Source organism: Psammomys obesus, unplaced genomic scaffold, assembly GCF_907164565.1.
Source record: "Psammomys obesus unplaced genomic scaffold, mPsaObe1.curated_primary_1811, whole genome shotgun sequence".
Taxonomy (NCBI): Eukaryota; Metazoa; Chordata; class Mammalia; order Rodentia; family Muridae; genus Psammomys; species Psammomys obesus.
Window position 1 is genome coordinate 25,337,800 of NW_026592510.1, and position 24,547 is coordinate 25,362,346.

At 54.8% G+C, this 24,547-nt stretch overlaps 1 protein-coding gene across 1 annotated transcript in view; it reads left to right on the forward strand.

Annotated features, from left to right (window-relative positions):
* Nucleotides 1–1,855: 1,855 nt before the first annotated feature.
* The window catches only part of Myrf (myelin regulatory factor), a 31,581-nt gene continuing 8,889 nt past the window's right edge, over nucleotides 1,856–24,547 (forward strand). Inside the window, exons 1-13 of the mRNA XM_055613745.1 lie at nucleotides 1,856–2,063; nucleotides 13,773–13,860; nucleotides 13,966–14,229; nucleotides 17,437–17,498; nucleotides 18,293–18,572; nucleotides 19,142–19,392; nucleotides 19,469–19,592; nucleotides 21,302–21,497; nucleotides 22,490–22,566; nucleotides 22,739–22,849; nucleotides 23,238–23,328; nucleotides 23,700–23,900; nucleotides 24,122–24,233. Coding sequence (XP_055469720.1) covers nucleotides 2,018–2,063; nucleotides 13,773–13,860; nucleotides 13,966–14,229; nucleotides 17,437–17,498; nucleotides 18,293–18,572; nucleotides 19,142–19,392; nucleotides 19,469–19,592; nucleotides 21,302–21,497; nucleotides 22,490–22,566; nucleotides 22,739–22,849; nucleotides 23,238–23,328; nucleotides 23,700–23,900; nucleotides 24,122–24,233 — 1,903 coding nt within the window. The 5' untranslated portion in view covers nucleotides 1,856–2,017. The remainder of the gene's footprint in view (nucleotides 2,064–13,772; nucleotides 13,861–13,965; nucleotides 14,230–17,436; nucleotides 17,499–18,292; nucleotides 18,573–19,141; nucleotides 19,393–19,468; nucleotides 19,593–21,301; nucleotides 21,498–22,489; nucleotides 22,567–22,738; nucleotides 22,850–23,237; nucleotides 23,329–23,699; nucleotides 23,901–24,121; nucleotides 24,234–24,547) is intronic.

Sequence of the window (24,547 nt, forward strand, 5' to 3'; positions counted from 1 at the left end):
CTCTGTAGCCCCCCACTGGCTTTGCATTTGCTATCCTCCTGCCTCAGCCTGCCAAGTACTTTGAGTACAGGTGTGTACCCCCATGCTGTGTGTGCGTGTTGGGGGTGGGGAGAGCTCAATTTTATCTTTCCCAAACAGTGATACAGTGGTATAGGTCCTTCTGGTTCTGACTTGCTGTACCTAAAGGTCTTCTGAGTTTGTGCACTGAGCCACTCTGTAGTGGGATTTGCTGGGTCTGGGATTCCAGAATTCTCTGCCTCTAGATCTAGGGTTCTGGAGTTTGCAGATGCCTTTGTTCACACATTCAGCTTGTACTATTTGAGCACCTACCCTGCCATGTGGTGGGTGAGCTTTCAGGCCTTCCATGAGAGGGAGGAGGATGGAAACTAAGTGGAAAACTACATTCCTGTGAAGTGAGGAAGGCTGGGGTGGAGTGGACTGCTTAGGTAGAATACTGTGCATGGAGGCCTGGTAGCTGAGAAGAACTAGCCTTTGGGGAACAAGCATCACAGATGAACTAACATGTGCCGTGGCCCTGTGGCTGACGTGGCGATGGTTTAGTGAGAGAAAGCAGTGGAGAAGCTGAGGTCATTGTTTCAAGTAGAGAGAGATGATCCAAGGCCTAAAAAACCAGGGCAAGAGGTTTAGATATTGGAGTGCAAGGAGAAACCACTGGTTTTACCAAAGGCACGATACAATCTGATTTCTGCTTTATGAAGAGTTATTCGATAGGACTGCAGAGGAACCCTGTAGGAGAGATGCTGTATAGTCGGGCAAGACAGAGATGAGAGTAAAAGCAGGAGTCAGGGAGTGGCCTCATCCCTACGAGATTTCAGATTAAACATCAGACAGGGCAGCAGGGAATAAGATCAATCTCCTGCTGGACAGTGGTGGTACATGCCCTTAACCCCAGCACCCAGGAAGCAGAGACAGGCAGACCTCCAAGTCTGAGGCCAGCCTGGTCTACAGAGCCAGAGCCACACAGAGAAAACCTGTCTCTAGGGGGAATAATAATAATAATAATAATAATAATAGTGTGACTCTTATTAAACGCTAAACCCTACTGACCTTGAACTCTTCCACCTGTACTGTCCAATACCACCGTGATCTTACATGACCAATTAAACTCATGCTAATTAAAAGAAAACCAAACAGAAAAGTCAGGTGTTCAGTCACCAGAGCCATGTTCCCGGTGCTCGGCAGCCACTGGTGGCTAATGACAGCACTAGAGCATTTCCATCAGTCCAGAAAGTTCTATACAGAAGCACTTCTGTAGACGGGCCCTCTTTTAGCCTCAGTTTTCTCATCTGTAAATGCAAATTATAATAGTTCCTTCCAGACCGGTGGTGGCAAAAGCCTTTAATCTCAACACTCTGGGAGGCAGAGGGCTGATCTCTCTGAGTTCAAGGCCAACTGACTAGTGAGTTCCAGAACAGCCAGAGCTACACAGTGAGATCCTGCCTCTGGGCGAGAGAGGGAGTTCCTCCTTAGTAAAGACCAGCCCAGATTAACTGCGGTAACACCTCTAGGATGCTCTGTGCAGGCCTAGCACTTTACAAACAGTTCTTTGATGCCTGCACGTTGCTCTCACTGGAATAGAGTGGGAACCTAAAAGAATAGGAGCCATCTCTACGATCCGGTTCTGGAAACCCTCAGATTCACAATCTGGAACCTTACCTACCCAAGGAAAGAGCGAAAAGCGGCTGACCCTGAATCACTTCCCAGACTACCCAGGACACCATCATCTCGTCGAGCGCCCCCTGCAGGCGACGCGGCGTCCAGCTACCTGAGGTTGCGACTCGGCGCGTACCGCCAGAGGGCGCTGCGGGCGGCGGGCGGGGCGCGGGGCAGGCGGAGTCCCGGCTAGGGCTGCGGGTAGCAAGCGTGAGCGAGCCTGGCGGGACTGTAGCGGGAGCCGAGCCGGGACTGTCGCGCGGGCCGCTCCGGCGATGCCGCGCCCCCGGGCCGGGCTGTAGCGGGGCTGCGGCCGGAGCAGCACGCGCCGGGAAGGCGGGCCATGGAGGTGGTGGACGAGACCGAAGCGCTTCAGCGCTTCTTCGAAGGTGAGACACGGCGGGGCTGGCTGGGCGACCAACCTCCTGCCCTGGGATAGGTCAGGGAATCTCCCTGAGGCCAGGACTCCCGTGGAGTTTCCACCATGCAAGAACCCCGAGAAAGCCTCCTTTGAGCAGGGACTCTACTCCAGACTGGCAACAGCGAGGTGGATGGCTTCGAGATTGGAAGTCGCAAGGAGGTGTCTGCCCACGCCTTTTGGATTTGGGCTTCCCATCCGCCTCCAACACTCAACTTCCTTTGGGATAGGTTCCCTTCCGTGCTCGGCCCTCCCTGGAGCCTTTCAGGTTCCGCCGTCCTCCTAAATGGTGACACTCCAATCCTCAGCTCACTTGTCCAGCCTGAGAACTCTGTACTCCACTTCCCCGGTACTACTCCATCCATGCCAGGCTCCCACTCCATCTATCCTGGGACATCCCATATCCCTTAAGGCTGGGACTCCAGAGCCTAGCTTACCTCCTAGGAGCAGGGACCTTCTGATTGTGCTTCCTGGAGGCTGAGACACCCCAGGAGACTGCGATGCCCTTTGAGACTGTCACCTGTGTTGGGCAACGTTGCTTCCTCCGCTAAGACTGAAATTCTCCTTTAAGCAGCTACTGCTTCCCTGCCTGGGGCAGGACCCTCTCTTTAGTATGATTTCCTAGAGATGGAAAGCCCTTGAGGCTGGCATCTCTGCCACCAGCTACCTCTGCCCTTGGAGACCTTCACAGTGCTGTAAATGGCATCCCACCAGCCCCATGTGGCTCATCGGAGCTGCCCTCACACCCAGGAGCTATGTCTCTCCCTGCACCAGGAATGACCTGGGCCCCCTCACCTTGACCCGAAAAAAACCCTTCTCCAGTGAGATTTATGTACGATCTACTATATGTTTTTTTTTCCCCCTCACCCCCGCATTGATTTTAGAGTCTGTTCCTAGTCTAAATACAGCCTCAGCTTTTCCTGAGCAGTCCCTGCCCCTCTTCCAGGACTGCCCCTCCCCCCTGAGAGCTGGGTTCAGGAGGGAAGGGACTGGTGTGGGAGGGGGAGGGGAGGTGCAGGCTGACATCTCCCAGCCTGCTGGGTTTCTCAGAACCTTACTGGAGTATGAGGCCAGGCAATTGAGCCCCTTTTGTACCTATCCCCAATATGTTGGGAGCCTTACCCTCTTCCTAGTCCCTAAGTTAACATCTTGCTAGTACGGGAAGAGGCTTCCATGAGTAGAACCTGTTGCCCTGGACATACCAGGCTGGGTTGAGTTGCAGGATAGAAATTAAGGCCCAAGTTTAAAGCCCAGTGCCCAGTTCCTGAGAGATTTCCCTGGGGCAAGAGGAGGACTTTCTCTGTCTCTGTTTCTCTTTCTGTGACTTAGGCAACCACAGAATGGACTTTTGTCCACTCCTGCTTGCTGAGCAGCCCAGGACTGGACAGCCCTAAGTCTCAGCCATCTTCACTTCAGAATGCTGAACCCCCGGCCAGAACAAGTCCCAAGGCCCCAAAATGCTTGGACTAGAGTCGATGATTAATTCTGAGGGAGCTTCGTCATTTGAGAGTGCTAGATAGCACCCCTCAGTTTCGGGAGCTCTCTTCCGGACATTGTGCATAGGTTAGGAGTATTCAGGGACCTTGTGAAGAGTAAGGACCCTAGAAGATGAGTCAGTCATCCTGGTAGAGTACAGGTGCTGATTGGGGGTACCTTGTGCCTGCTCGGTGCCCTAATGACCCATGAACCAGGACCCCTTGATTCTTGAAGGTAGCCCTAAGTTTCCTCCCCTACCCCACCCCCACCTGGGCTCTGGGGCGGGTCTAATTGGCCTGAGCTCCTCACTTCTTGAGCCAAACTTTCCCTCCTGGCCTAGGGAGGGGGTGGGGGGAGGCTGACGCCACAGCTTAGCCATGCGGCTTGCCTGGCAGGGAGGTTGTGCTGCTCCCTCCAGAGAGATAAGAGGAGACTCAAGAATGTCTGTGGGGAGCAGGCAGGGTGTGGGGCCTGCTCAGGAGGGCCAGGCTTCAGCAGTCTCTCAGAGCCTGGGGATAGGAGCAGGGTGGGTAGGCACCTGGTTCGAGTCCTCTAAGTCTGTCTGACAGGGGAAGGCCTTCGCAGGAAATCTGTTGGGTAGTGAGATGGGGGCTCTCATTGTGAGGTGAAGGGGCCTGAGGAAGCAACCATGGAGCGTGGTGTGCTCGTGAGCATGAGTGAGACCCTACGAGGAAGTGTGAAACCTTGTGTTACGGACGGTGATGAGTCATCTCTCAACTCCTGGTGACAGTGTATGCTCTCGCACTCAAATGGGGACCCTTGAGTCCTCGTCCAGATTCCCACATGGCCTCAGTCATTCCCTCTAGACAGTGGGCAGAGGTCTCCATGGTTTGCGTTCTGAGCCGGGAGACAGAATGGCTCTTGCTGATGGTGCAGTCTTGAAAAGTGCCTTCTCCTGCCATGGCTCCCACTAGCTCAGCGTATAGGGACATATCCTGCCCTGCTCTGAGCAGACAGTGGGACTGGGGGCTAAGGCGCTTTGGGCCTTTGGTGGGAGGCTGGGACAGAGCGTCCCCCTCGAGGCTGGTACAGCTGGGTCCCCGTGACTGCCCAGTTAATCCCCTGGAGATAGGCACCAGCAGTCCAGAGTGGAGGGCATAAGGCCTGCAGAGAGCGGACCCTCCGGGCAGGATGCATTGGCTCCCAGCAGGTAACTGGGTATAGGGGATGGTGTATTTCTCTTCACCTGATTGGTGGGGCCCTGACTTCTTAGAGCCAGGTCAGGGATAGAGCAGGATCACGTTCAGAGCTACTGAGAGCAGTGAGACCCTAGGCAGAGCCTCGCTGGGATTTTTTTTTTCCTCATCTGGAACATGAGTCAGTAGCAGAGGTCTCCATGCTACCCTTAGCCCTGCTGAGCCTTCAGTCATAATTCTGGGGAAGAGAGACATTTGAGAGTATAGACAGAAGATTCTGGGTATAGGCTGTGCCGATGGTGAGGCTCGTGTTGCCTAGCTGGTGCTCCGCAAAGCAGGTCTGTGTAGGGGACGGTTTGGATACTGAAGGAAATTGGGTCTCCAGGAAGTGTGGAATAGGCCGTTGAGGTCTGGGGGCTATACTAGCCTCTGGTGCCTCGAGGGTTGCAGGAGGAGACCTGAGTCTTACCCTTTTTGAACCTGAGGGTCTGATCAATACTTTCCTCTCTGGTTTGTTTTCCTGGAAGGGTAAGTCAGTTAGGCCAGCTGAGGAGCTTCTTTTTTCTCCTGAGACAGGGTTTCTCTGTGTATCTGTGGCTATCCTAGAACTTCCTCTGTAAACCAGGGTGGCCTCAGACTCACAGAGGTCCACTTGCCTCTGTCTCCCAGGTGCTGGGATTAAAGGAGTGTGCCACCACAAGCTTAGAGTAGGATCTTGTAATTGGATCAATTTTTAGACAAACTCATGACCTCCAATGGGATGCGCAATAGACAACAGAAGTACTAGGAGGGCGGGAGGGGGGACCAGAATGGACCCATTTCCCAGGAGCCAAAACTGAGGTTCTGAGAGACAAGGTTAGCTGGGTGATAGTCTAGGCTGACTTCAGTCCCTCAGCTTTCTCCTCGGCCATCAAGGCCTGTGGGAGGGGCAACCAGTTGGGGACAGCATCCTTCCAGAAGGCAGGAGTCTCAGGAGGGAGGACACCACCCACCGTCTGCATAGCAGGGCTGTGAGATAGGGGTGGCTCTATGGCCTCTGTCACCTATCTGTCATTGGTGATTCTGTTTTTCCAATGAGACCAGATCTGTCCTGGGCCTACCTGGAACCCACCCCTAACTCCACCAAGGACTTGGATACCCACCCCAGTCCCACAAGGCTTCTATCCCAGCCCCAGTTTGTAGTGAGCTGATGGCTAGGCCCACCCTTTAAGGCCCTGAGCCAGGTAGGAGGGGAGAGATAATAAAGGGGGTGTGACTCATCCCTATGTCCCCACACATGTCACAGAGCCACACAACACAATGCAGGCAGGAAATTCTCCCTGGCAGTGGAGACCACGATCGATCGATCCGTCTATATGTAAAGGAGCCCTGGGGTGGCTATGTGTCCTGGAAATCCACTCTCTGGGAGTGGCTGGGGTCATACACCAGCCCCTTGGCCTTAAGTTTTTCCTCAGTCTGGGGGTGCTGAATAGAGTACCCTTTGAGGTCTCAGGCAGAGCCAATAAGACTATTTGGGGACATAGTACTCTAGGTAGAATGGCATCTCCCTGGGAGACCTGCCCAGACAACTCCCAAAGGGTTACAGCTCTGGGGGGCCCTGGCAGCAGAGGCTGCTGGGTAACCACCAAGCTAGGTTTTTGATTGGCTGTTGCTCTCGGACTTTGCCCTCCCTGATAAGAACAAAGCAGAAATCATTAACTGGATTATTAACTAGGGTGGCCCCGCCCTGAGTAGGCAGCCTGCCTTCCCTTCCTCCTCCTCATGGCCTAGGCTTCAGACACTCCTCTCTCTGGACCTCAGTTTCCCTCAGTTGGAATGGCTCTTCTCCTATTTCAAGGTCTCCAGCCATTATCACTGGGCGTGGGTGGCCTGCTGATCAGGGGCTGGGATCCTGGATTCGAGGATTCTGTGCACCCACTAGTAGGCAGTGGGAGCTGCAGCTAGCCCCGTTAAGCACATGGCCCTCCTCTTTAGTCTGTCACTACAACTGGCTGGGCCCTGTTGTCTCGGCTGTCAAAAGGAGCACAGCTGGACTGGTTAATGATCACCTCTCAGAGCTTCTGTGGGGTTGGGGGGAGATATAGCACCTGTGAAGGGCCTAGGGACAATGCCCGGCCTGTACACCAATCCATGGATGTCAGCCCTATTTAACCTACATCCCGTGAGCTTGCATGGCCCCTTTGCATGGCCCAGGGCCGGTGGCATGTCCCCACCTTCAGGACTGTTGATCCACTCACGCAGTAGGCTCATGCCTCAGACTTGGGCTCACGTTTGGCAGCTGGTGCTGTATGCTTTGAGAAAGCCCCTCACCCTCTCTGAGATTCTTACTCCAGGACAGGGCAGTCATAGCCTGCTGAGTGTATCCTGTGTGCAGGCAACTGCATGATAGGCCTGGCCTTGCTTCATCTGTTGTCAGGTCTTGGTCCAGTTAAGCCTGCTTCCTCCTCCATCACAGAGATGTGGAACTTGTTCTCTGGAACAGAAGAGTACTTGCCCACTCTTGATCTTTGCCTGCGGTGCATCTGGGCTAGAGTATTCTGCGGATGTGCGGACCTTAGCACCAGGGGAGATAGGTGTACACCCTCCTCTAGAGAGAGAGGAGCTGAAGGTGATGTGCCATGTTCACTGCTTCTGTGGCTACAGAAGCAGGAATGGGATTCTGGACCACAATGGAGCCCCCTTAGGGTAGGTAGGGAAGGAGATCTCATTGCATACTGAGGTGCCTGACATGCCGGTAGCCATGACAGATGCCTATCCAGCCCTTGGTCTTTCTGGAACAGACAGCCCTCACTCCTGTGGTCAAGGCTAGCAGGGTGTCAGCAGGGAGACCCGAAGAGTACCGAGGTCAGAGTGGAGGGGAGAAAAGTGGGGATGAGAGCAGAAGAAGCACCTGGGTGGGGCACACTTGTCTCCAGAACCCCCACTGGCTTGTATGATGCTCAGCCTGTCCTTGTCCCTGGTGTCCTCTCTTCCATTTGTGGCCTCTAAACTACCCACCAAGCGAGGGAAAGAGCTGCCTCTCTGGGGGACATGGACCAGTGACATGAATTTATTTAGGCCTATCTGACTCTAGGTGCAGCAGATGGAAGGCTCTGACTTTGGACTGTGTGGAGAGGGTAGGAGGAAAGAAAAGGGGAGAAGCTTGTGCTGGGGGATCCTGACCCAGGAATACAGAGGGGTGCTAGTGGGGCCTGCCTTGGGCCAGCCTCACTTGTGTACATGAGCACTTGAGGACATGCCTGGGAAGTATGTTGAGATGTAAACTTGGACCAACAGGCATGTGCCGAAGGCTTTGTCACTACCACCTTGCACCCTTGAAACTGCAACAAAAGGGCTGGAGATGTAGCCTCGTTGGTAGAGCGCTTACCTAGCATGCACAAACCATCCCACCAAATGCTTAAATCTAAGCTACAGTTGCCTGTGTTCCCTCCTGCTTTCATACCAGAAATAGAAGAGCCCCCACCCCACCCCCAGCCTGCCGTCAGAGATTCTGCTCTTCCAGGGGATCCAGTGGCTCAGCTCCCCTTGGACTATATCCTTCCCTCGTCCCCACACAACCATCACCTTGTACTCGGGATAACTCAATCTGAACTCAGCAACAAGATGCTCCTGAAGCCAGGTCAGGAAGCTGGTTCGTAGGAAACCCACACTGTTCTATCGCACTTCACTTCAGGGGCACAAGGCTCTATCTCCAGGGGCAAAGACAGCCCCTCCCGGTGCCTCTGACCCTTTCTCACAGGAACCAGGGTGGACCTGCCACACACACTGTGGGAGGATCCTGCAGCATGGGGAGCTTGGATCTCTATCAAATACTCCTGTTGATTTGTGTGAACACACCAGCATGACCCCTGTGGGTATGCGCCAACACACTGGCAGCACACACTGTGTGGTCTACAGGGGCCCCTTCGTTTATCCAGGAAGCTTTCCCCAAGCCCCCACTGTGTGTCAAGCACAGTGCTAGTGTTTGGAGACAAAAGTGACAGACGCCCCCTGCCATGTGCATATGACATTCTAAAGGACAAAGTCAAAGACAAGGTAATCCAGTCACCACCGCCTTTGATTCAGGGTCTCATGTACCTCAGGCTGGTCTTGAACTTAGTATGTACCTTGAACTTATGACTCTCCTGCCCCTACTTCTGAGTGCTGTATTTATAGGTACACTCTACCACACCCAGTTAATTTGGTGCTGAGGATCAGGCCATGGAGCCTCTTCTGGGTCTCTGATGAAGAGCTGACAGGGACACAGACAGCTGTGACTTGGGCTTGAGGGTCTGCGAAGACTAGATCTGCATTGCTACCAGGTGTGGCTGCCGGGCCCAAACATACTGAGGATCTGACGCATCTGCGCACAGATCCCGCTTTCACAACCTACTATCCAAGCCGAAGGCATGAGATTGAGAAGGCCCTCGTCACAACTGCAAGCTGGAGCAGGGCCAGCAAGCGGTTCTGGCTCTTCATGAAGATAGAATGTCTAGCTCAGAGAATTGTGACAGCCCACTGTGCCTTGCTGCCACATGGTCTGATTGGAGCTCGTAGCTTAGTTCGAATTGGTGGTCCTCTGTGGCTGGGTGACTGGGAAAGGACTGCCTTCGGCAGGCTAGGAGGAAGGCACAGAAGGCATCTCTACCGGAGTATGCCATAGAAGCAGTATGCTGGTCACATACCTGGACGGACTTACTCACAGACAGACAGGGGTCCTCGGAAACCCAAAGGTACGGCAGAGCTCACAAGTGCCAGGAAAGTTGCACTACCTTGGCAAGAGGGCAGGAATGGAGTAGGGACACTTGAAATGGAAGGACAGCATGGCTGTGTTGGCTAAAGGATAGCTTTCTGGGGTATCTGACCACCCATGGACACTCGGTGGAGAAGGACGCTGAAGCTCAAGAGACAGAGGTCAGGAAGTCACTCCGCAATTACGCTGAGGCCCATGTTGGCAGCCAGGCCTCTCAGAGGATCACAGGGATGACAAGGTAGCAAGCATCTGACAGATATCCAGCCACTGCCGGAGCCAAGGTACCCTCAGATTCAGACACCTGAGGGTGACACTCGGGGGCTTGAGCCTTGGTGCCCTGGCCACCCTGAGTTCAGATCAGCCCACCCTGCCCATGGCCACGTGGCTGACGGGATTTCCGCCATGTTTGGGGCATGAATTGACAAGTGCTCCATTGACGGGGCAGGGGAGGGGGTAGGCAGGGCACAAGACTCCCACTGTGCTGTGTCCCCACCCTCCCCACCCGCCAGGACAATGGCCGAGACTCAGCCAGCAGCCACAGCTGGTGGGGGAGAGGCATGAGAAGGGGGACAGGGACAGGGAGGGGTCCAGGGTAGAGGGACCACCTGGGTCCCTGCCTGCTGCCTCCTGCACCTGGCTTGGGTGTTCTCATCCCCTTGATGAGTGGTCTTAAAAGGAGGAGGAGAAAAAGGAAACACAGTTTTCCCACAGTCTGGACCCTGGCCTGCATGGGAAGAAACAGTATCTGGGTCTGGCTCTTGTTTCTAGCAGGTAATAAAGACCCTAATTAGTGTGTAGCTCCTGGGGCACAGCTCTGCATGAAGACCTGGAGAGGCCTTTATGATCTGCCAAGGTCTCCAGACATGGCAAAAATACCTCTAGTCTCTGGCTCATCATCTTGCCATTCATTTGTTCTGTGGCTATTGACCGTGACCAATATATACTGGGATTCTTAACATCACAGGGAGCCATAGCCCAATCCCTGCCATGGGACTATAGGCAAAATACCCACTGTCCGCTGCCGTCTCTTCATCTGTACAATAGAGGACATCTGCACCACAGGGCAGCTGTGCTTTAGAATGTGGAAGTCAGACGGTGGACACTCACCTTCCCTGGGGAGGAGTGAGCCAGCCTGGGTGAGCAGGGAGACAGCCTGACATGAAAGTAGAAAAGGGGTCAAAAGGAAGAGGCATGGAGGCCACTTGATTTGGGGTTTTGGATAAGAGAATCCCACAAAAGAATGGGAATTTCTCTGGTAGAGGCAACAGCATATGCAAAGTCCCCAGGGATGGCATGTTTGTGCTGATAGGAAGGAAGCGGGAGCTGGGCTCCAGAGAGTCCCACACAGGAGGGACTGAGGAAAAGCCTAAGGCAGAGAGTGTCAGTCAGGCCTTGGACAGCTGAGGGGCTCTGGGTTTATCATTTGCTGGGCGAATTTGTTGGAGTGCTTGAGGAGGAGGCTAGATAATGATCTGTGATACCAGGGTACCACTTTCTCTGGATGTCTACCTTCAGTGGCCTGTGGCAAGCCAGGGCTCACTTTCCAGCATTTGAGCATTAGGATGAAAATACGTGTCCTGTCCTGAGTCTCCAGCCTTGCAGTCACTCCTCACTGGAATCCAGTGTTCCACAGTTCTGGCAGTGAGGTAGCACTCCTAGAATGTACCTTGAAGATTATGTCCTCTCCTGAGCCCCTGAGGGGTTGGGGGCCCTGTTCCAGCCTTAAGATCCCCCACTCCTGCAAGCCTCTGTGTCTCATCTCTATTGTGGGGTTGCTGGCTAGGCTGGGACCCCTGCATGGTGTCTGGTGTTTGTGTGTGGGGGGGGGATACGAGACTTGTAGAGAGGAGGAGATGGGGGTCCTGCATGCCTCAGGAAGCCTCAGCTTCTCCCCCTCCAGAGCCCTAGACCCACCTCACTCTGCCATCAGCCTCTTCCTCCCCCCTCCGTCCTCCCGGACCCTGGCACGAGAGGGTCCCTCCTCCCCTAGCCACATCTGGTTCTTGTTAGGGTCTCCCAGGATGCCTGGGCCTGAGGGCCCCATCCCCCTGGGGGAGGTGGATAGGAGGATTAGGGGCGATTAGAAGTGCTCCTGGCCAAGGAAGGAGGAGCCCAAGAGGAGGGGCGAGGATAGTTATAAACAGCAGCCCATGACCGCATCAGCCCATCACTCACCCAAGGTGCCAAGTTCAGTCTCAAAAACCTGCAGCTTCAGCAGCTGGGGCCGTGTGGGGGTAGGGCCCTAGGCTCTCCTCCTTCCTTCCTCAGAAACCTTCAGCAATGCTGTGGGGCAGAGACCAGGCTGGGGGAAGATACAGAAACATCAGCCACACATTTCTCCCTGGGGTCAGATTGGCTCATTTTATTGTGTGGCTTTGGGGTGAGGAGTGATGTCTCTGAACAATGGAGGCAGAGGTAGTAACAGCAAGTTAGTGGGAGTGGTTGAGGGGTAACGTGAAATGTGTAGGTACTAAGTAGTGCCTGACCCGAGCCTGAGTCTCCATCATTGTCCTCAACACAGTATGAATTCAGAAGGAGTGGTAGGCCCTTCATTACGACCTCCCATCACCAACAACGGCACTTTCCTCATTGCTAGGATGGGTTGTTAGGACTTAGCGACACATTGCCTGAAGTTGGCAGAATGCCTCATATATAGTAAAGTCGGTGGTGAGTGCAACACACAGTAGGTGCTCAGTCATGAGCTGTGGCCCTCAGAAACGGGTGAGGTGGGGTTGGAACTTGGGCAGATGGACTGACCAGGAACAGCCTCACAGAGCAGGGCCGGCAAAACCTTGCATGGTGGGTGGGTGCCCTCTCTTCTCAGCTGGGGTAAGCCCAGGTGGGGGTCAGCGAGAGGCCCTGGCCTGTGGCAGGCAGCAGGCAGCGTGTGACTCCTAGGAAGGCTTAGCTGCTCATGCTCATTAATGCATTAATCACCTAAGCGGGGCTCAGCATTCTTCAAATGCCTACTGGGGCCAGGGAAGGGCCTGGGCTGGGGGCTCAGAGACCCCAGGGTGCTGGGGTTCGGGAGGTGAAGACAGCCCTTCCATTTGCAGGGCTCCCACTGTGTGCCAGGCACTTTATGATCCATATCTTTGCGGCTTTACAACCAAGAATTGTCCCAAGAAACAGCTGTTCATCCCCATTTTCCTAAGAAGGATACTGAGACCCAAAGAGGCCTGCTTTAGGTCACACAGCAGGAAATGGCTGAGTTGGATAGGGTTTGTCCCTGATCAGTCCGAGCTCTGTTCCCAGGACTCCCCAGACGAAGGACTCAAGGTGCCAAGCCAAGAGTTGAGGCTTTAGAGTCTAGAGGGTCGTTCCAGCCTCTGTGGAGCTGGCCAGCCCCAGTCTGCAGTGTGGGTGCGGAGTCCTCCATTATCGGGGCTGACGCATCTTTCACGTCAGCCCCCTTATCATTCCTCCCTCTGGCTACCCCCTTCCTCCCCCGACAAGGTGACCCTGGGAAAGGAAAGGCCATCACCACCCCCTCTCCTTCCTTGCCATGCCCAGGAGCCCTGGACAACATTTCCTTTATCCTTCTTCTTCAGGGGTCTGAGAGCATGGGGGGAGGCCCAGGAGAGGATAGCAGGCAGGGAAGCAGGTGGAGAGTGGAGGAGCAGAACTCTGGCCACTATTCCTCCCTGTATGAGGCCAGGACAAACTATGCCTCCCTCATCCTCTGTCTCCTCTGGAGTGTCGGGGCTAAACTCCCAACCTGTAGCAAGAGGCAGTGGACCTAGCCACCAGAGATGCACCTCACTGGAACTACTGATTCTGATCCCAGGCTCTCCCTAAAGCTGGGGGCCTGGGGTGCAACAATTTCTTGAGTTCCTGGGCCCCAGGAGTTTGCACAGCTTCCACGTGCTCAAGGCTTGGTCTCCTGGAAGGACAGGGCAGGAATGTCATTCTGGGCCTGAGCCACTGGGGTGGTAGGACCTTACTTGCTCCTCAGAGCACTCGGTAAGATAGAGGGAGAGTTGAGAGAGAGGGAGATGATTCTGTCACATAGATAGAGAAAGGATGTGGAAGGACAAGAGTGGCTTCTCTGTCCCCATACATTGGGCTATTGACCTCCTGGAAAACTGAGTGTAGCCTTGACGGTTGTGGCCAGGTGTTAATTTTGGAGGGGCATCAGGGGTGGACAATGAAGGGGGCTATGCATAGAGGGGAGCTGGGGATGGGTTTCAGAGAGCCTAGCCTCATGAGGGTTGGTGGGCCCTAGGCCTGGGGTGCCTAGCCGCAGGAGGGCTGGTAGGTCCTAGGCCTGGGGTCTTCATGGAGCTGTTTCAAGCCCAGCTGCCCTGCTTTTCAGGCCATGACATCAGCGGTGCCCTGGAGCCCTCCAATATAGACACCAGTATCCTGGAGGAGTACATTGGCAAAGAGGACGCCTCTGACCTGTGAGTCACTTCAGCTGAGACCTCTGGGCAGTTCCCTGTGGGAGGGGACGGAACTTCCCCTCAGGCCTGGGGACCTGGGGGCTGAGCCTCCTCCCTTCCCCACAGCTGCTTCCCAGACATCTCTGCACCAGCCAGCACAGCCTCCTTCCCCCACGGGCCACCCGCCATTCCCGGCTCCAGCGGGCTCCACCATCTGAGCCCCCCTGGGAGTGGACCATCCCCTGGGCGCCATGGTCCCCTCCCACCCCCGACCTACGGCACCCCACTCAACTGCAACAACAACAACGGCATGGGCACCGCCCCTAAGCCCTTCCTGGGGGCCTCTGGGCCTCCCATCAAAGCAGAGCCCAAGGCTCCTTATGCCCCAGGGTGAGTGGGGGCAGGGAGTGGGTTGGGACAGGATACAGGGGCCCAGTGGCTACTACCCAACAGGTGTTGGCCTGTGGAATCAGTGGGAAGGGCTTTAATGACAGGCTCCCTATAAGGTTCAATTAGGGGTGGCACCAGGCTGGTAGGAGATGTACATGCTTTGTTTTGAGGCAGTTGCCCAGCCACGGGGTTCTGAGTAGGACCATAATGAGAGTAGTGCTAGAAAAATCTCAAAGCAATATAGGGACAGAGGAGAGACTTGGGACCCCAGGTGACACTCACAGGAACTCCACCCCATATATGCACCCTTGCATGGCACCCAAACCCACTCCCACGCCCCATCTACCCATGGAGCATTTAGCTCACATTTTCTGTGTTCGGAGAGTTGCCAGTACCTTAGGTGTGGCGTCTTAAGTTGCCCTGCCTTATGGAGCCAATGTCAGTTACATCCTGAAGAGGCTTCTTCCTGCCAGCTTCCCCCATCAACCACACTAATGTCCTGATTCAGGGATGAGCCTGTGCCTGGCTTCGATCACCTGCAGCCATAGCCCAGTCAGTTTCCAGACTCTGTGATTCTCAACCTTCCTAACACTGGGACCCTTTAATACAGTTCCTTGTGCTGTGCTGACCTCAACCATAAAATTTTTGTTGCTACTTCATAACTGTAATTTTGCTACTGTTATGAATTTTAATGTAAATATATGGCATGCAGAATATCTGGTATGTGAAAGGGTCGTTTGACCCCCAAAAGGGTTGCAGCTTATGGGTTGAGAACCACTGCTCCAGAGCACGCTCAAGGGGAAGTGCCCAGGGCCAGGGTCCACCAGGCTCTCCACAGATCTCCGTGAAGCAGGGCGCAGGTCTTGTCTTTAGGTAAAATAAGGCTACAGGGTGTATGGATGATGCAGTGTTCAGCAGCCTAGCACCAACCTGGTCTTCCCATTTGTCAGCCTCTGGGTTTGGTGACCCATGACCTCTGCTAGAGGCTGGGTTTCCTCACCCACGTGAACCCCACGTTCATGGTGGAAACTAAGTAGGAGAAGCAGAGAGGAAGTACTGGGTAGGTACTCCACACATTGTCAGCAGAGACTTCTCAGTTTCTGGCTTAGGGTGACCATAGTGACACATAGTGCCAGGGGCAAACCTTGGTTGCCGAAGGGTGTCTTTAAGCCCAAGCTGCCTGAGGGTGGAGGTGAGAGGGCTGTATAGAGATCCTGTCTCAAACACCAGAAACAAAATAGCTTACACAAAGCAATTTATTGTGTAAATTAAGTTTAGCAGGCCCAAGTGAGTCCCTCGGGCTTTGCCCTGAATTCGGCTTGTCCAGAGTCACTTGGGCATTCTGGTCTAGGCTTTGTTCTAAGTGATAAACAAGAAAAACATGCCCCATCATGGGTGACTAGAGAGGAATGGCTGTGTCCCAGGACTGAGGGTGCTGATCAGTGGTAAAGTACTTTCTAGATTTAGTGGGGACCTGGATTCTTTCTCCAGCATTATAAAAAAATAAAATAAAATAATTCAGCACCAAGCAGGAAATAACAAGTGAGAATAACAAGAAAGAATGCAGGGCCATGTGGGCTCTGACATTTGATAGCAAGAACTAGAGGGTGTGAAAGACCTTGACTTATTGGAGGAGCCCAAGAACACTATTAGGAAGTGCAGGAGGCAGGTGGGAGAAGGAGTGGCACAGAGCTGGGGCCACCCACCCAGGGACTGAGGCTATAGGTAGGAGGCCCTATGCTGTCTACTTCTTCGTGTCATCCTTAGAAAACTTTGGTTTAGAGTCCACTTTTTTTTCTTAATGTTAATTTTTTTTTTTATTATTTTTTTAACCCTGGCTGTTGTCCTGAAACTCACTCTGTAGACCAGTCTGGCCTTGAACTCAGATCCACCTGCCTCTGCCTCCCAAGTGCTGGGATTAAATATGTGTGCCAACACCACCCAGTTTAAGACCCACATTTTTTCTTTGGGATTCTAAGGATTGAGCCCGGGAGCTCTTCATGCATGCTAGAAGAGTGCTCAACCAACAAGCTATATCCTGGGTCTTTCTTTTCACTTTATTTCTTTATTTATTTATTTTTGGTTTTGCTTTGTTTTGTTTTTCAAGACAAGAGTTTCTCTGTGTGGCCCTGGCTGTCCTGGATCTCCCTTGGTAGACCAAGCTGGCCTTGAACTCACAGAGATTCACCTGCCTCTGCCTCCCGAGTGCTGGGATTAAAGGAGTACACCATCACTTCACTTTTTACTTTTTGAGACAGGGTCTCATTAAATTATCCAAGGTGGCCTTAAACTCACTCTGCAGCCCAGGCAGGCCTTGAACTTGTGCTCCTCAGTCTTCAGACTCCTGAGTAGCTTGGGGTACACCAGATTCAGGGCCCTTATTCTTGAACCAATTTCAAGATGTGACAAGGTCTCCACAGCAGGGGTAGGGTTAGGGAAGGAATGTCCATGGCTTATGCAGGGATGCAGTAAGATTCTGCAGTCGGGGCAGGAATGTGTCCACCGTGATCCTGAAGCCTTACTGGTGGTCCCTGGGCATGGCAGAGGGGAGCCTCTCCGGATGTGGAGATGAGAAATGGCCAAAAGTCGGGTCCCTGGGCAGCTGCAGTCTCTCTAGGCAAGCACATGTTTTGTACAGGACGTGTTGACCTCTGGGCTTGAGTTTGTTCTTTTGCCTGAACCACTGATAAAATAAAACTCGCAAGAAAAAAAAAATAGAGCCCAGGCCCAGAAAAGCTGGCTTCCTGCCTGGTCCACACCTGCCTCTGGCAAGGCAGCTTGTGGTGACCCACTGAACCTCCTTAGACCCAGCCCCCAGGGCCTAGGATTTCCAGGAAGCTGCGGGCTTCAGTGGGTGCCCAAGAAAGGCAGATGCCTGCAGGGTCCTTCGTTCTGTGGGCAAGGCTCCTTCAATCCCTGTGCCACCACCACCAGAAACCTAGCCACTGGCCCACAAATAACTATTGTTAGGTCTGGAGATGCAGGGCAGGATTCCAAAGTCCTTCAGTCACAGTTAAGCCCTGGACCCTGCCCAGGGCTCCAGGATAGGTGATACCCTGGGATAGATGTGAGAAGAGCTCAGTGGCCTCAGTCTCTGGCATGGGAGTCTTTGCAACCCTGATCACCAGAGTTGCTGCCTGGCCGGAGGGTTGGGTCTAGGGGTTCAGCTGCTGGCCCGACAGTCTCCCTCCTCCGGCCCCCCTGCAGCACACTGCCAGACTCGCCCCCAGACTCAGGCTCTGAGGCCTACTCCCCTCAGCAGGTGAATGGTGAGTCCAGCGGGCAGCGCCACCCTCCCCCTCTGGGTTTGGGCAAGTGGTTGGTGCAGCCTTATCAGGGAGAGAGGGAGGAGGGAGGGAGGGGGCCAGCGGCTGCCCAATGGGCCAGATTATCGCTGGTCAAATACTCCTCGGCGCTGGCTATTGTTCCCCCATGGGCGGGTGGGGAGCCTGGTCCTGCCTCAGAGCAAGTGTCCCTGCTGGTGATGCCACCGTCTGGCCCCCTGTGCCATCATGGATGCGCCCTTTGGCGGTAAGTGGACAGCTGAGGAAGGCTGCCCTGGGCCCACCTTTACAGGGTGCTGAGGGGCACAGTGGCCCCCATGTGGCCAAGAGTAGAATGGTCATGGGCAGACTGAAGAGGGGTCAAGAGTTCTGTTTAGCCTACCAAAACATCCCTGGAATGCTTTCTGAGGAACAAAGAGAGCTACAGCCCCCTCGGGCTGGGGGACTGGCCCCTGGAACTGGGAGTGGGGCTGCTGGAGGGAGGAGGCTGAGTGGGGGACTTGGCTGGGGTCTCCGGGAGACTCTTTTTTTCAGGCTTCAAAGGAGTTAAGAGTGGGGATCTTCTAGGGGCTTCATCCAGACAACCTGGGGAAGCGAGCTGGCTAGAATGGGAGCCACCTAGCAGTCTAGCTTTCCCTGCTCAGGCTCTCACTGGCTGCCCAGTCTCCCCACCCAGCCTCTGGCATGACTCAGGAAGCGGGAGACTCAGGAAGCACTCTGAGACTAGGGGGAGTGGGTGAGGTGGGCCTCTGACTCCTGCTTCCCCATCTCTTCCTCAGACCCCCATCTTCTGCGTACCATAACCCCGGAGACTCTGTGCCACGTGGGAGTTCCTTCCCGACTAGAGCACCCGCCCCCACCTCCAGCCCACTTGCCGGGGCCCCCGCCACCCCCACCTCCCCCACCTCACTACCCTGTCCTGCAACGGGACCTCTACATGAAGGCTGAGGCCCCTGTGCCCCCCTATGCTGCCATGGGGCCGGGCCTGGTGCCCCCCGAGCTCCACCACACCCAGCAGACCCAGGTGCTACACCAGCTGCTGCAACAGCATGGAGCTGAGTAAGGCTTGGCAGGAAGGTGGGGTGGGAGTCAGGGCATCAAGAGTATAGGGGACAGTGTGCCCTAGGGAAAAATAGAGGAACGATGCTCTGAAAGCCTACGGACATAGCTGATTGGTGACACCTCCCCATTCACAGATGGGTAATCTAACATTCTAAGAAAGGAAAACAGTTTTCCGAGGTCATGGATTAGGAAAAGGCAGAGCCAGGACTTGAACCTGGAATTGAATTCTTAACCCAGACTCCAATGCTTTTCTGCCCACTTACTGAAATCCTCAGTGACAATTGCAGGATGCTCTGTGTAACAAAGATGTTCAGCGGAGGTACATAAAAATTAAGTGTGACCCCTGCTTACTTCCAAAGGTGTAGGGTAAGACTGTGGCAAGGGCAAAGAATGGGAACACTGAGTGACAGGCCTGAGTACTGGGGGAAGTACCTGAGGGCTTCCTGTAGGAAGTGTCTTCTTGGCTGTGCTGAAGTGGTGCAGAGGGGAGAGGGGTGGGCACTGCACAGGAGGAGAGGGCTCATGGAGAGAGAGCCAGCCCCCATGGCCCTCACCTCTGCCCCCAGGCTCCCTCCACACCCCTCCAAGAAGAGGAAGCACTCTGAGTCACCCCCCAACACCCTCAATGCCCAAATGCTGAACGGAATGATCAAGCAGGAACCTGGGACTGTGTCAGCCTTGCCCCCCAACCCTGCCAGAGCCCCGTCCCCACCATGGCCTCCCCAGGGCCCACTCTCACCTGGCACTGGCTCCTTGCCCCTCAGCATCGCCCGAGTCCAGACTCCACCTTGGCACCCACCAGGCGCACCCTCCCCAGGTAGGTGACTGACTGAGCACTGATGCTGGGAGTGGGGGCCCTGGGCCTAGACCTCAGCAGCCTTCCCTCCCTCCAGGCCTCCTGCAGGACAGTGATAGCCTCAGCGGTTCCTACCTGGACCCCAACTACCAATCTATCAAGTGGCAGCCGCACCAACAGAACAAGTGGGCGACCCTGTGTGATGCCAACTATAAGGAGCTGTGAGTGACCAGTGCTGCCTAGCCATGTGTCTTGGGGATAGCTCAGGACCCCATTGAAGTCCTGGGTCTGAGCCTGGAAGTACTCTGGGTATAAAAGAATCACGTTTGAAGAGCCAGCAGGCTCAGAGAAGAATTAGGCCCAGGGCTCAGGCTTCAGGGCCTCTCTGGTCAGCCTATCTCTCTGAAGGTACCTATCTGCCAGGGAGGGGCGTGGGAGCCAACTCAGGAAGGAGTGGGCGGATGCATGTTTCCTGGCCCCTCCTCCATGTTCTCCTCCTACATTCTAGGAAGGTAGCCTGAAGCTTAGTATAAATTGGGCCCTTACAACAGCCCCCCCCACCCCCATGAAGGGAGAACGGGTAGGGGGACCTAGGGGTGCAGCTGCCCAGGGTGTTCCTCGGCCTTCTTCAACACCGCATGGATCTAGCTTCCCAGGCCCCAAGAGTGAAGTGGGGACCACTCCCCTTTATCTCCTAGAAGGCCAGGGTGTGTCAGAGGCTGACTCCCCCCAGGGTACTTCAGGCTTAGCCAAGCATTAGCTGGGTGACTGGGTCTGGGGCCCTGTCATTAACAGTGGCTGAGACCCGTCCTGGATGGGTGCCCTGAGCTGGGGAATTTCTATCCAATAGCTCCCAGGGCTGGATGGGGTGGGATGCCCAGTTATGATGGCAGCTAAAGTGATGTAGAGGGCATTTATGTGATCCGGTCCCTATGGTCTGGAGAGAAATCTCTATTCACACCTCCACAGTCTTTGGGCACCTTGCTGTCTCCCCACTTAGGCCTCAAGGCCAGAGAGCTAGCAGCAGAGGTCTGCAGTATGACCCAGGAATTTTCTGGTACTTTCTTAGGTCAGACAGACGGGTGAGCCCTGTAAGGGAAGAACGGGTGAGACCAGGCCTTCCCTTGGAACTTGCTCATGAGTTGGAAAGCATTCTCCCTGTCCAGTTTCCTGTGGGTGGGCATTATCACTCCTGTGTCCAGCGGGGTACCTCTAACGCGTGGTGGCCTAGGGAAGGATGAGTCAAGTCCTTTCTTTACTGCCCCTGGAGGTACCCTAAAGATTCCAGACACTGTCTCAGTGACAGATGGCAAGCTTCAGTTGATCCTGAGGGGGAGGTCAGAAACCAGAAGTACTCCCCTCTCTCTGGGGCAGTTGGGGGAGTCAGAATGAGGGCACTGGGGGCCTTGAGCAAGGAGGTGGGGGGCCAGGGTGGGTCAGGGTGAGCCCAAGGCAGAGCTGGCTCCTGGTTCCACCGTTTCCAGGGAAACCAGCTGTCAGGCGCAGTGAGACTCTGCAGATGCAGCCCCTCACATCCCATCTCCCATGAGGGAGGGGGCTTCAAGCAATGTGTGGGCAATGGTTAAGTGTGCTGAAGGGTGGCAAAGGCCTTCCTCTGGAGTCCTCTCACCTCTGGTGGGCCTTTAGAGCCTTGTCTTGCTTCCTCCATCCCAGCACAGAACAGTGGGTGGCCCCAGGAACGTAATGAAAAACCAGTGCAGCTCCTCTTGTGGGCTCAGTGTTTGTGCCTGGAATGGAGACTGACCCCTTGGTGATTTGAGGGATGAGGGATCTTGGGGGTGGGGGTGGGGATGGGATACAGAATAAGTAATGGGATTGGAGCATGGGCCTGTAGAAGGAAGCAATGTTCCATATTCAAGCCTGGGGGACCCCTGGCGTGTCTCACTCCCATCCTCCACTCCCCCTTCAGGCCTATGCTCACCTATCGTGTGGACGCCGACAAAGGCTTCAACTTTTCGGTGGGCGACGATGCTTTTGTGTGCCAGAAGAAGAACCACTTCCAGGTGACGGTGTACATCGGCATGCTGGGTGAGCCCAAGTATGTCAAGACGCCTGAAGGCCTCAAGCCCCTGGACTGCTTCTATCTGAAGCTGCACGGAGTGAAGGCAGGTGCAAGTGATGAGGAAACGCCCCACAGCTATTACCACGGCTGCCCCACCCATCCTCCTCTTCTAGTGTCTGCCACCTAGATGTGGGGCTGCTCAGACCTCACCATCTCCAGCCCTGCTTCCTTCTCCACCCCACATCCCAAGTCTTCATCTCCAAGCCAAGACCCACCTCCTGGCCCTCTCACTGCTGCCTCAGCTCCCAGACCCAAACTAAACACCCCACCCCTCGTCTCTCTCCCCTGCTCCATCTCAGGGTCCTAGCTACTCACACCGTGTATCTAAGGACCCTTTTACCCTGAACTTGTCATACACTTGGCTCTGTTTGGAGGTTCTGGAGTAGCCCTTGCTTCCTACGATCCCATCCCAGCACCCTATCCCGTTCTTCTTGGCCGACTCTATTCTGATGTTCCTGTGGGAAACCTGCCTTGTGCCATTTGTGACTGAGAGGTTTCATGAGCACAGCCACTGGAGCTCATGAGCTCCCTGGGGGCAAGACCAGGGCTGTCTGATTCTGTCACAGGCTGGGCCTTCTGTGTGGGCATGGCTCAGCCAGTGTTTCTGAAGAGATGAGAGGCTGTGGGTATGTGGGGTGCACTGTGTGAGTATGTATGTCTTGTGTGTTTGTGTGTAGGCTGGTTATAGGTGAGAAGAGTGTGCAGGTATGAGTATGGGTCCTAAGGCTAACTGGAAAACATCGGCATGCATGGGGAAGTCAGGGAGTCAGATGATACTGTGATGTGAGGCCATCATGGAGGTGACCACGATCACCACGCAGAAGTAGGGGAAGTGATGTATTGTGAGCTGACACGAAGGCTATGTGTGTGTCCTTGAAATGTCTTGGGAGTGTGGGGTGTGGATGTGGGGGCCCCTGAGTTTGTGAGAAAGTGAGGTGGAGGCAGAATTATGCTGCAGACCAGGGTGAGGGGGTAAAGGAGGAAGAACAGGTGGGGAACCTGGTCCTGAAGTGCCCTTGGCCCATTTCTCTCTAGCTAGAGGCCCTGAACCAGTCTATCAACATCGAGCAGTCACAGTCAGACAGAAGCAAGAGGCCCTTCAACCCTGTCACGTGAGTATCCAGCCCTGCTGGGGTGGTGCCTGGAAGGGCCCATCTTAGAACTGGCTTGGGAGCTAGGGAGACAGGCAGGCACCCATAGTGCCCTTTACCTGCAGTTGCTCTGCAACTCGGCTCCTGGCAGCCCCCTTTTCTCCTCCCTGAGCACTCTGCCCATCCTCTGCAGGGTCAATCTTCCCCCTGAGCAGGTCACAAAGGTGACCGTGGGGCGGCTCCATTTCAGTGAGACCACGGCCAACAACATGCGCAAGAAGGGCAAGCCCAACCCTGACCAGAGGTGAGCTGGCCAACCTGGCCACAGGAACCCCTCCCTTCTGAGGCGTAGGGTCAAAAAGGGGCCTCTGAGGAGCATGCCAGGTCCAGGCTCCACAGATGGCCTGTTTCCCAGGGGAGGAACCCAAGGTTCAAAATATTTGGCAGATTTAGGGATTCGGGCACAGAAGACTGGCTTTTGAGCTCAGAAACAGCTCTGCTGCTGTTTCTGGTGGACCCAGGGAGGAATTCTGCCCCCTCGTGGAGCCTCATGTTTCTCCCCTGTGGAATACTGTGATAACTCCACCTCCTGGGAGTGTGATGACAGAGTGGGGCTATGTACCAAGACATCTGGCCCAGGGAGGATGGCTGGGGGCAGCCCTGAGGGTTCCTGAGTCCCCGGTGTATCCCAGGTATTTCATGCTGGTGGTGGCGCTCCAGGCGCACGCACAGAACCAGAATTACACGCTGGCAGCGCAGATTTCAGAGCGCATCATTGTGCGGGTGAGCATCTTCTCTCCCCAAGGGGGAATGTCCTCCCCTGAGCTGGAAGAAAGAGCATCAGAAAAAAATACCATGGAGTGGGGTTGGGTTGATGTGCAGCTCTTGTCTGAGCACTGGGTGTGTGGCCTTTGGCTTTGTCACCTTGTCTAGGCCTCAGGGCCTTCTTCACTGTAAAGCATGAAGGTGGATCACACCTAGGAGCCTCCTGGGTCCCACAAGTCGCTCAGTGTTGTCACAATGGACAGGGCAGTTTATTGGATGTGGTGGGGTAAGGAGACCTGACTGGCCTAGGTATTTTTGGGGTTTCCCTTTTTCTCAGGGCCTTAAAGTTCCCCTACCCCCAAAACTGATCCAGACCCAACTTGCCGTAGGCCTCTAACCCAGGTCAGTTTGAGAGTGACAGTGACGTGCTGTGGCAACGGGCACAGCTGCCCGACACCGTCTTCCACCATGGCCGTGTGGGCATCAATACGGACCGGCCAGATGAGGCACTGGTTGTACATGGCAATGTCAAGGTCATGGGATCACTCATGCACCCTTCCGATCTGCGGGCCAAAGAGAATGTGCAAGAGGTAGGAACAAGGCCATGGCTGAGGTGAGGGGCAGTGCTGTGGGTGAAGAGTAGGACCACGGGGAAGGACCAGGATGCCAGGGCAGGGGTCGGAGGCTGGCTTTGTACCTCTGTACCAGGGTCCAGTGCAGCCCCCAGGCTGCCATCCAGCTGCACTTGAGGCTTGCTCTGGAAGGTCACAGGAGGGGAGGAAGGTTCAGTCTTGGCTCTATCCCCTTGTAGGTGGACACCACTGAACAGCTGAAGAGGATCTCTCGAATGCGGCTGGTGCACTACAGATATAAGCCCGAGTTCGCTGCTAGTGCAGGCATTGAAGCCACTGCACCAGAGACAGGTAGAGATGTAACTGTCTTCAAGCTCTGGCCAGTATTCCTGCCCAGAAATCCCCGCATTGACCTTGCAGCTCCACCTCTGAAATACAGACCCTTAGGGGTTCTGCCCCTCCGCTACTGGAATATGCTTCTCAGGGCCTCAGATGAGCTCTGCACTTGGCATCCTAAGAGTCACTTGGCTTAGAGTCTTTGTCACACAGTATTCAAAGATTCTGCAATCTCTCTGAACCCTGTCTCCCTCCCCTCAGATGCCCCTAGGATCCTACCCACCCAACAAATCCCACATCTTGAGTCTGTGAACTGCTGTCTGAGGGAG